This window comes from Camponotus vicinus, unplaced genomic scaffold, assembly GCF_025532165.1.
Source record: "Camponotus vicinus isolate PSW18456_S1 unplaced genomic scaffold, iyCamVici1.0 SCAF_7, whole genome shotgun sequence".
NCBI classification, from domain to species: Eukaryota; Metazoa; Arthropoda; class Insecta; order Hymenoptera; family Formicidae; genus Camponotus; species Camponotus vicinus.
In genome coordinates, this window is record NW_028141979.1 from 14,416,603 (window position 1) to 14,428,629 (window position 12,027).

Here is a 12,027-nt window from a genome sequence, read left to right on the forward strand (position 1 = left end):
AGTATATTATAATTTTCTGGACTGTAGTAATATTTAATATATAATTTTTGCTATATAAATATATATTTCTGATATAAAATCTATTTCTACAGATAGTAAGATCGGCTGAGTTATGTCACAGAATATCGGAAGGCTTACATCAAAATGCGAGAGAGAGGAGATGGCATATATCAATATGAATCCATTGCTGATGTTGTAAGAGCAAAAATAGATATCTCTGTAGATTTTATTATTTTTGCATCCGAAAACTTGAAAGTTGCCCATGCTTTATCGGAAATAAGTCTTCTTTTGTATTTTCAAATATATATAAGCGCACATTTTTAGCATATTCTTTTATGTTATCATTTTTTTTGTTAATTATTATTGATTACTTTGTTAATTATTGTCAATTAAGAAGAAATATATATTTATATAGCAAAAATTATATATTAAATATTACTACAGTCCAGAAAATTATAATATACTTAGCATAAAACTGATTTTTTATACAAGTTATAAAAAAAATTCTTCTATATTTTTTACTTTTATTTTTTCACAAGAAATTATTTTGTGAATTATAATTAATTGGATTACATATATTACCATCTTTTTATATAAATTTTATTATTATATAGTTTATTATTTGAAAGCGAATATAAAATAACAATTAAATACATAATCACAAATTGTGATCATTTTCTGAATGATGACTACATTATAAAACAATTATAAAAAATTTACTTATTTATTGGTAGAAAAACATATTTCAATTATCTACGCTTATCCACGATCCCCCTGGCGAAAATAAGAAACTTTATAAAGCGTTAACAACCGTTGAGTGAGGGTTTTCTGAGAGTTTATATGCTTTTCAAACTTTGTAAGAGCACTTACATAACGCTGTTGGGTTTTGAATGCTTATCAAACGCTGCAGTGTTGCAATTTTTGTTCTACAAACTCTTTATATAATGTTACATGAAAGTTTTGCAATGCTGAGGTAACATTTTTCAGAGTACGTTCAGTAAACGTTGATACATCTTCGTGTACAGAGTTTACTCAGACTTTTCAAACGTTTACGATTACGCTATAACGTACAAACGTCTTTTAAACGCTAAAGTGTTGCAATTTTTGTTCTACAAACTCTTTACTAATCGTTTTTAAACTCTCGACGAACTTCCACAAACGTTCATGTAAACGCCAAACAAACGTCTCATTTTTGCCAGGGCCATGATATATTATGCGATTATGCGGAATTAATAATAAATTAGTCATGGATTAAAAGTTACAAAAGAGATAAATTTGCTCGTTTTGCTTACACTTAAAGTCAGTACACATGAGAAAATTTTAGTATTTACCATAAGCAAATCGACCAATCACAGGACGGCGTCCATTTTATATAGCTTCCGGCTAACTTCACAATATAAAAAAATTTAATTAAAATTAAACGAATGACTCACAAACCTTTTTAATTATACTTCAAAACTCTTCATACGAAATACAAACGATTCATAAGGAGAATTTTTAATATTTAGTTATGTTGGCTAACTACATACTGTAAAAATGATTAATTTTTTATAATTATTCTAATTACTCACAAATGTTTTTAATCACACTTCAAACATCTTCATACGAAATACAAACGATTCCATAAGGAGATTTTTGGTTGGCTGAAAAATTTCCGGCTAACTTAATACGAATAATATATTCACTTTCTGAACATTGGCAATAATATATAAACATATTACCATAGACCTTACAGATATGGACTGGCAATACGTATCAGACTGTGTCCGGAGGAGGTTAGAGAGAGAAACATACTTTTTGGTACTTCTCTTTCTACAAGTGTCCGGACACTGTCTGGACACTGTCCGGACACTTGTAGAGAGAGAAGTACTAAAAAGTATGTTTCTCTCTCTAACCTCCTCCGGACACTGCTTCTCTACAGAAACTATAGGCAATTGCCAGTCCATACTTATAAGGTCTATGCATATTACCAACAATATAGAGATTACAATAATATAATTATCACGCCCTCTATGATAACGTGAGCAGACAATTCATCAGTATTGTCAGATTTGGCGCTTAAAAACAAAGTGATGGGGGCGCGATCACCAAATCTAATAACATTTAATTTTATACGTGCAATTGTGTTTACGCAAGTGATTGCCGATTGAACAGACGGCCTTATAGAGATTCATTTCTAATTAGTTTTATGTTTATGGAATAAAAGGCAACCATTGTGCTTTCTCTTTGAGACACCTCCGATTAGACACAGTACAATTGGACACAACTGGCTTTCATTGACTAATCGTGCTTGATCGTGTTACCCTAGGCATCGGTCGATATGATTGGCTGTGTCTAATTGTACTGTGTCTAATCGGGTAATCCCCTTTCTCTTTTGGCTAACCTCCTTTATAAGTACTTTATCGAGAGTCATCCACTTTTTACAATGGCTAATCGCAAAAGGTAAGCATGAATATAAATACATTATATATATATATATATATATATATATATATATATATATATAATAAATTTTATTAATATACAAATAATAGATAATATTGGTTAACCTTTATTTTAATCTTTTATCGTAATACACACATTATATGTTGGACGCGTGATACATATTATAAGAAAATATTAAAATAAAGATAAACCAAAACGTTATCTATCATTTTTATAAAAATATTTTATAATTTATATTATATATTTTCACTTCCAATAAAAGATAAAAACAAAAATTAATCACTTATCTATCATTTCTATAAAGATATTTTATAATTTATTATTTTATTATTTTATTAATCTTTTATTATAATGCATATGTACTGCATGCACAATACTTGGCTAATCTTTATTTTAACCCTTTATTATAATACATAAAATATATGTTATACGCAGAAATACATATAGTTATTCATCGCAATAATTAATGATTATTTTAATCCTTTATTATAATACATTTGTATTGTGCACGCAACATATAGCAATATAAATGCATTACAATAAAAGTTAACTAAATATTGTGCACGCAACAAATATGCACAATAAAAGATTAAAAATATATAAAATAATAAAATATTATAAAAGATCTTTATAGAAATGAAATAGTTTATCTTTATTTTAATTCGTTATTGTAATATGTATATGTTGTGCATGCAATACATATGTATTACAATAAAAGAATAAAATAAAGATAAACCAATACGTTTTCTATCATTTTTATACAAATATTTTATAACTTATATTATACATTTACAGTTCCAGAAACGAAAAAGAACCAGCAACAATTAATGATAATGAAACTCACAAAAGGTAAGCAATGATTATTAATAATATCTATAAAGATATTTTATAATATAATTTATTATTTTATATTTTATTTCAATCTTTTATTATAATCTTCTATTATATATGTTTCACGCATGATACTGTTTAACTTTTATTTAAATGTCTTATTATAATTCATATATGTATTATACATACAAATACATATAATTACTCATCGCAATAACTAATGATTGTTATAATACATATATATTACTATATGTTGCATGCGCAATACAAATGCATTATAATAAAAAATTAAAATAGACCATTAAAATTAAAACTAACCATTAGTTGTTGTGATACGTAACTATATGTACTTCTGCGTATAACACATATATATATGTATTACAATAAAAGATTAAAATAAAGGTTAACCAAGTATTGTGTGTGCAACTCATATGCATTACAATAAGGATTAAAATAATAAAATATATAAAATATATAATAAAATATTATAAAATTTTTTACAGAAATGATAGATAACAATCTATTATTTCATTATAAAAATGTTTTATAATCTATTTTAATATTTTATTATCTTAATCTTTTATTATAATGCATATGTATTGCACACACAATACTTGGTTAACTTTTATTTTAACACTTTATTGTAATACATATTGTAATACATCTATATAATACAAATATAGAAATATATAATAAAAATAGATGACAAAGAATTAATTTTTATTTTAATCTTTTATTGTAATACATAATATAAAAATATTTTATATTGTACAATATATTTTATACATTTCTATTTTCAGATCTAACGAAAAGGAAAATGAAGAAAATCCTAAAAAGTAAGTGTAACACATTATATTATTAATACATATGCGTAAGAAATGATAGATAACAAGGGAATAAAAATTTATTTTACTATTTTTATTGTAATTCACTTATTGTAATTACTTATTTTTTATTGTAATTCATATTTGTGTTGCACACACAATACATATATGCATTACAATAAAAGATTAAAATGAAGATTAATCATTTATTATCTATCATTTCTACTATCATTTCTAAACATATTTTATAATATATACATATTTTATATGTTTCCATTCTTTCAGAACCTACAATATGGAAGAAATGGAGCCAGAAATTGAATTGTCGTCCTTTTTACGTGTTGAGGCTGAAGCGGCTTTAAAAGAAAATATAATATTTAAAAAAAAAGTTAATGGAAACACAAAAATTAATGGAAACACAAAAAGAATCGCCGCCACCAACGATGGCATCACTACCACCGCCACTGCCGCCGTCAACGTCGTCACCGCTGCCATCGCCGTCAGCGTCGTCACCGCTGCCACCGCCGCCGTCGTCACCGATAACGACAGCGGGGCAAGTAAGAGGTAAATAATTTTGAATTATATAATTGGCACGTTAATTATAAAGGAATCAGCTAAATGAATCAGCTATGTTAAAAGTTAATAAATCTATTACATTTTCAGATTTATGAATTTAACATTGCCCAAAGTATTTTTAGCCTTCTATAGAATTAAAATTTTTATTTTCATGAATTTTTGTGTCGTATAAATTATATTTTACAAAAGAAATTTTTAATTCACAAATAATTATTTTTATATTTTAAAAGGCTAAAAGTATTTTGCGTAATGTTAAATTCATGAATCTGAATGTACATACATATATTAAAATTAGATTTATTAATTTTCAATATAGTTAATCCGTGCAGTTCTTCTTTAAATATTATATTCAAATAAAATAACATTAAAATATTTCTTTTATTGTAGAACAACCGCGTGCACGATGGGCTAGAGCGGGACGGTCAAGAGGACGAGCCCGAGGCCGAAGTTCCAATCCAAGAACCTCAGCCCGTTATAGAAATAAAATTTTTAATTTTTATTAATATTTAAATGTGTATGCGTGTGCGTGTGCGTGTGCGTGTGCGTGTGCGTGTGCGTGTGCGTGTGCGTGTGCGTGCGTGCGCGTGCGTGCGCGTGCGCGTGCGTGCGGGCGTGCGGGCGTGCGTAAGAAATTTCTTTTATAAAACTTGCAAAGTAATCAATGTTAAGTAGTAACAATCCGCTGCTTCAGCTCTATTTGACATATCCTATAACAAAGAGAATAGTTATGCATAAAAAATAATACTCTTCGCAACTTTTGTACGCAACTTGTAGTACATGATAGAAGCACAATTTTTTATAACATTCCAATAATTATATATGAAAATTGAAAATGATTTTCAAAATGCTCAAGAATTCTTGTAAAATAGGTAACAATAAGATATATATGTTGCTTGTGTAAGTAAATCGCAATTTTTTATCGTTACAATTCGATGAATAAACATATATTTTGCAATAAATAGTACGTACTGTGAAAGAAATATAAGAATAATAAATATACGTAAATTTGCAAGAAGAAACGCGAAAAATAAATGTTACTATTATTGCATGCGCGCTGAACAGAAAACTTGACGTAACCTTGTGGCGCGAATTCTCTCGTCCAGTTGATCCACCGTAGGTTTCAAGAGACTCATAAGATCTTCCGTTAATGCATCCCGCGTCGGATTTTCGCAAAAGTCATCTATCTTGTCGTCGATAGATGTATTGTCACTCGCTGTGTCCACGTCCATGTTATAGCTGTAGTCAAGTAGACACTACCGTGTCTCTTGATATATATATATATATATATATATATATATATATATATATATAATCTGAAATAATAATATAGATACAATCTAATCTAAATATATAAATGTTATATGTATATTATTATTTTATATAATTACCTGAAGTGACACACTTAACCTTTTACAACATATTTATAAGCACCGTTAACGCCACAGAGCGCTACTAACGCTGCGTCGCGTGAATCACTGCTAGCGCATTCTTGTGGCAGACGTTGAAAACGTATTTCTGTATATTCTTTGTTACGTTAAGAGGAGTTGACGATGACCATGACGACGTTTCTTAATCGAAATTTTCACATTTCAGACTTTGCATCATGATATCTCCGTTTACAGAGCACGTAGCGCAAAAATAAAAACACTTTTATTATTTAATTTAAACCCAAGCTATCGATTAATTCTACTAAGGACTCGATCCGTTGAGCGGTTATATGAGAAATAAAAATATCGAGTTATACTCTCAATCCGACTCGCGTAATAATACACGGAGTGCATTTTGCTTACGCTGGGACTTAGCAAAGACACTACCGTGTCTCTTGATCTAACGGTAGAAGTTTTACATTTTTATAATACACTGTTTCTGAAATATTAGATTTCACTCCCAAGGGGTGGTTTTTCAAAATTGTCACTATATGTTAAATTATTTTTTCTACAAGTGTTATCTAATGGCACGGGTTTTATATTATTGCAGTACACCGTTTTCAAGATAGCGTCGCGTCGCGTCGAGAGCAGTGACTCTCATTTCGATCATCTGGAAATAAAGAAAGAGAAAATTTCATATAATATACACATAACAAATGTATGACATTTAATTAATATCTATGAGAAGTTATTACAATACATAACTATCATCTATTTACATTTTAATATTTTACTATTTTACTATTTTAATAATTTACTATTTTAATATTTTTATTACAGAAAAAAGAATTGTCAACAAAAAATCAACAAAATTATTTAATATATCGCGTATCTTATTCATAAAAATATCTAAGAGAAGAATTAATGTAAAGATCACCGCATTATACGTTATACAGGGTGTATAAAAAGTACCGGGACGATGAAATATCTCGAAAACTAAGCATTTCAGAAAAAAATGTTTCAGATAAAAGTTATAGGATTTCAGACGATCTATTTACTGGCGCTATGAGTTTAACCTTGGGTAACGTCGCCAAGGTCAGAGCAAGGTTACCTAGAATTTTTCAAATGGGACCCCCTATTTTTTATTGCATATTCTTATAGCTTATCTCGAGAGCTTTCCAAAACACTATAATAAAGTATTTTTTTATTGAGTACTTTTCGAGTTATGAGGCTTAAAATAATATCTTAATTTTACATAAACCATAAAATATCTAGTAAAATATTTATTTTTTGATTATCTTACCTTAATACTTTTATGTACAAAATAATGAGAGGAATCAATTGGTGTAAAGAAAACACACAGTTGTTTTTAAGAAAAAATATGTAATTGATAATTGCAAATTACATATTTTTTTCTTCGAAACAACTGTGTGTTTTCTTTACACCAATTGATTCCTCTCATTATTTTGTACATAAAAGTATTAAGGTAAGATAGTCAAAAAATTAATATTTTACTAGATATTTTATAGTTTATGTAAAATTAAGATATTATTTTAAGCCTCATAACTCGAAAAGTACTCAATGAAAAAATACTTTATTAAAGTATTTTGGAAAGCTCTCGAGATAAGCTACAAGAATATGCAATGAAAAATAGGGAATCCTATTTAAAAAATCCTAGGTGACCTAGGTGAAAAATAGGGAATCCTATTTAAAAAATTCTAGGTGACCTTACTCTGACCTTGGCGACGCCACCCAAGGTTAAACTCATAGCGCTAGTAAATAGATCTTTTGAAATCCTGCAACTTTTATCTGAAACATTTTTTTCTAAAATGCTTAGTTTTCGAGATATTTCACCGTCCCAGTACTTTTTATACACCCTGTATATTAATTAATTCGTTAATTTCTCTTTATACCTGCATGGTCTGTTTAATATCTATATAAATCGAATGCATACAGCAAACTGTCCGCAAATATTCTACTAGCTTCAAAGTAAACTTTTTCTATCAAATAACGTTGGTAAAATGGATAAAAGAACATCAATTTTCTTGCAAAATTAATAAGCTAATTGCACATATTTTTTCTTTGTCTTCCTAAATATCACATAAGAACTATATAATTATTCGTCCAAAATATCGCAGACGAATCATAATTATAAATTTCCATAATGTTCTCTTCTTTTCCATATCATAAGAGTTTTATGACCATTCTGATATGCAACAGTACCTATCGTTCTCTTTTATTGTGGCTATTAATCACATTCACTAAATATTATTTTCTCAGAAAAGATAAGATAAAAAGAGAAGTATCTTTGTATGCAGCTTACACTGTAAAATTATTGTAAAATTGTACAATATCTAAATATTAAAGTACTCGGTAAGATCAATTAGTAATTAATATATATTATAAATATTTATATATTAGTGTATACTTATCAAATAAAATTTATAAAATTACTAATACATACATACATACATACATATATATATATATATATATATATATATATATAAATTATATAAATATTTATAATATATATTAATTACTAATTGGTCTTAACGAGTACTTTAATATTTAGATATTTTGTACAATTATTATATATATACGTATATATATATATATATGTGTGTGTGTGTGTGTGTGTGTGTGTGTGTGTGTGTGTATGCATTTGTGTGTGTATGTGTGTATCTTTTTCAAGAAATTAATGTATGATAGTACCTAATAAATAAACAAAATCTAAATATCTTTTTTAGGTTTTTGTGTATCATAAAGAGTATACTACAAATAAAAATATCGATAAAACAGTGATATATCAGATGAAATATATAACAGATAAAAACATCAACTCGAATATGTGTCTTCCAAGAATAGTGATAAGAAGAACATACTCCCAGTAATTTAGAGTCATTGTAAAGTATCAAACTAATCGAGAAATGTCAGCGTCTAGCACTTTGAACATGCAAGGTGGGTCAAACAAAATATTACTAGAGTCTCACAAACTTAATAAAAATACGTGATCAAAGTGACGATTTTTTTACTTCTTATTAGACTGTTTGTGTAATATTCTTTTAAGAGATTATTTAAATGTGCCATAATTATATTTTTAATCAGAACTCCTTCCTTTCGATACTCTCTAAAAGTGAATCAGTGTATTATTACTAAAAAACAGTAAATAATCACTGATTAAAACAGTTATATACAAGGTGTCCCATTTTAACTTTCACACTCGAATATCTCGAAACTATGGCGGTTTCGGTGAAAATGTTTTAAACAAAAGTTGTATGGATTTAAGGGGGCCATAAGATGTTGTCATTGGTTTTACCTTGGAAAGTCGATAGGAGGTCACGTGAAGGTCACCCTCAATTTTTTAAACAGGACATTCTATATACTTTTGCATATTCTTGTAGCTTGCCTCTAGAGCTTTCCAAAACACTATAATAAAGTATTTCTTTATCGAGTACTTTTCGAGTTATGAGGCTTGAAATAATTTCTTAATTTTACATAAACCATAAAATATCTAGTAAAATATTCATTTTTCGATTATCTTACCTTAATACTTTTACGTACAAAATAATGAGAGGAATTAATTGGTGTAAAGAAAAAGTATAGTTGTTTTTAAGAAAAAATATGTAATTTGCAATTAACAATTCCATATTTTTTCTTAAAAACAACTGTATGTTTTCTTTACACCAATTGATTACTCTCATTCTTTTATACATAAAAGTATTAAGGTGAGATAATCGAGAAATGAATATTTTACAAGATATTTTATAGTTTATGTAAAATTAAGAAATGATTTCAAGCCTCATAACTCGGAAAGTACTTAATGAAAACTAACTTAATTATAGTGTTTTGAAAAGCTCTCGAGATGAGTTACAAGAATATGCAAAAGCATATAGGGTGTCTCGTTTACAAAGTTGGAGGTGACCTTCACGTGACCTTCAGCTGACTCTTCAAGCTCAAACTAATGGCACCGTCTTATGTCCTCCTTGAAACCATACAACTATTGTCTGAAACATTTTTCCCAATCTCTTTTACTTTAAGAGATATTCAGCTGCATCACTTAAAATGACACACCCAGACCACCCATACACCTCTTTTAAAATGAAAATAAGTGGCTTTTGTCAAAAATCGCGAACAATTTTTAAGTAAATCGGATACGCTCCATCAAATGGTGATATTTTCAACTTTTGATTCCGACCGAAAATACGCCATCCGGATCGGAAGTTGAATTTTTTTAGGGGAACATGGTACTTTTTCCCACACAGCACAAATGGCTATTTGCCGACTGATAGTCGACATTTTTTATTCAACTTGAAGTCGTCTGTTTAAGTCGACATTTAGTCAACTATTTCTAGTACGGTTTATTGTCGACTTTAACTATCGACTATGAATCGACTTAAGGTCGACCATTTTCAGAATAATAAAAGTCGCCTTTCGGCAAAACGAAAAGTCGATTAAATTAGGCATTTTTAATTAAATTAGGCATTTTCAAAGACTTGATTGATTTAATTTCATTATTCTTTAATTGTATTATATGTAACAATATTATATAATTAAAGTATTTACATCAAGGAGCCGATTTTCCTGAGCAATGCAGCAGTTTAAAAAAGAATTTGTTTTCTATTTAAAGTTTATTTTCAGCATTCCTCATTAGTAAAACATTTTTTGTAACTCAAATTTTGTTTTTTTAGTTTTTAAGAGGACTGTTTAATTTAAATTTTATTTCATATTAATATGGTGATTTTTTGCTGATTTGTTGCTATTGAAAGATGTTAAAAAATTTTGCTAAAATTTAGTGGCCTGGTTTTTTTGTGTGTGAGTGTATATTCATTAAGTAACTACCAAAGATATCCAATGAATAAATGGAAATATTCATATAGTTCCACGAGCTTTACGCCTCGCCGCTAGGTGGCGAAAAGGAAAACGCCTAACTCGAAAGTGGAATTCATCTAAGACAGTAATATAAGGCCGCGGCACACGGCCACAAGTCACGGCTTATCTGTCAAAGAGAGCGGACTATTATTGTCGCATCTCCTCTAGCTCTTGCAAGGAGCTTCAGAGCTCCATGTAACTAACCGCAGATGGTTAATTTTTTTTTTAATTCCATCATACAGGGTGAGCCATTTTAATTAACGTACGCAATTATTTCGGAAACAAAGCATTTTAGAGAAAAATGTTTCAGACAAAAGTTTTATGGTTTCGAGGGGGCCATAAGATGGTATCATTGGTTTGACCTTGAAGAGTTATTTGAAGGTCACATGAAGGTCACCTTCAATTTTTTAAATGGAACCTACTATTTGTCATTACATATTCTTGTAGCTTATCTCGAGAGCTTTCCAAAACACTATAATTAAGTACCTTTTCGTTAAGTACTTTTTGAGTTATGAGGCTTGAATTAATTTCTTAATTTTACATAAAACGTAAAATATCTTGTAAAATATTCATTTTTCGATTATCTTACCTTAATACTTTTACGTACAAAATAATGAGAGGAATCAACTGGTGTAAAGAAAACACATAGTTGTTTTGAAGAAAAAATATATAATTTGCAATTAACAATTCCATATTTTTTCTTAAAAACAAGTATGTGTTTTCTTTACACCAATTGATTCCTCTCATTATTTTGTACATAAAAGTATTAAGATAAGATAATCGAAAAATGAATAATTTACAAGATATTTTACGGTTTATGTAAAATTAAGAAATTATTTCAAGCCTCATAACTCAAAAAGTACTTAACGAAAAGGTACTTAATTATAGTGTTTTGGAAAGCTCTCGAGATAAGCTACAAGAATATGCAATGGCAAATAGTAGGTTCCATTTAAGAAATTGAAGGTGACCTTCATGTGACCTTCAAATAACTCTTCAAGGTCAAACCAATGATACCATCTTATGGCCCCCTCGAAACCATAAAACTTTTGTCTGAAACATTTTTCTCTAAAATGCTTTGTTTCCGAAATAATTGCGTGCGTTAATTAAAATGG

The 12,027-nt window shown here is 28.5% G+C and overlaps 3 protein-coding genes across 7 annotated transcripts in view; 2 read left to right on the forward strand and 1 right to left on the reverse strand.

Annotated features, from left to right (window-relative positions):
• The window catches only part of LOC145974535 (putative multidrug resistance-associated protein lethal(2)03659), a 338,604-nt gene that overhangs the window by 121,014 nt on the left and 205,563 nt on the right, over nt 1–12,027 (forward strand). The window contains exon 1 of one of the 5 annotated variants that reach the window (XM_083104434.1): nt 8,723–9,004. The exons of the other annotated variants lie outside the window; for them this stretch is intronic. The gene's annotated coding sequence lies outside the window, so the exon portion shown is untranslated. Of the gene's footprint in view, nt 1–8,722; nt 9,005–12,027 lie in introns of those variants that run through there. 5 annotated transcript variants of the gene reach the window in all.
• Nucleotides 1,868–4,721, forward strand: LOC145974542 (uncharacterized). The gene is made up of 4 exons (XM_083104446.1): nt 1,868–2,442; nt 3,241–3,294; nt 4,077–4,112; nt 4,386–4,721. The coding sequence occupies exons 1-4, from the start codon at nt 2,426–2,428 to the stop codon at nt 4,666–4,668; spliced, it is 390 nt and encodes a 129-aa protein (XP_082960572.1). The 5' UTR covers nt 1,868–2,425; the 3' UTR covers nt 4,669–4,721.
• Nucleotides 5,290–6,357, reverse strand: LOC145974543 (SNAPIN protein homolog). The gene is made up of 3 exons (XM_083104447.1): nt 6,065–6,357; nt 5,754–5,989; nt 5,290–5,383 (listed from the first exon to the last, which is right to left on the reverse strand). The coding sequence occupies exons 2-3, from the start codon at nt 5,903–5,905 to the stop codon at nt 5,341–5,343; spliced, it is 195 nt and encodes a 64-aa protein (XP_082960573.1). The 5' UTR covers nt 5,906–5,989; nt 6,065–6,357; the 3' UTR covers nt 5,290–5,340.

Coding starts and splice junctions, on each gene's coding strand:
- LOC145974542 (XM_083104446.1), top strand. Junction 3,295..4,076: donor GATAATGAAACTCACAAAAG/GTAAGCAATGAT, acceptor TTCTATTTTCAG/ATCTAACGAAAAGGAAAATG. Junction 4,113..4,385: donor AATGAAGAAAATCCTAAAAA/GTAAGTGTAACA, acceptor CCATTCTTTCAG/AACCTACAATATGGAAGAAA.
- LOC145974543 (XM_083104447.1), bottom strand. CDS start 5,905: ATGGACGTGGACACAGCGAGTGACAATACATCTATCGACGACAAGATA. Junction 5,384..5,753: donor GAGAGAATTCGCGCCACAAG/GTTACGTCAAGT, acceptor TCTTTGTTATAG/GATATGTCAAATAGAGCTGA.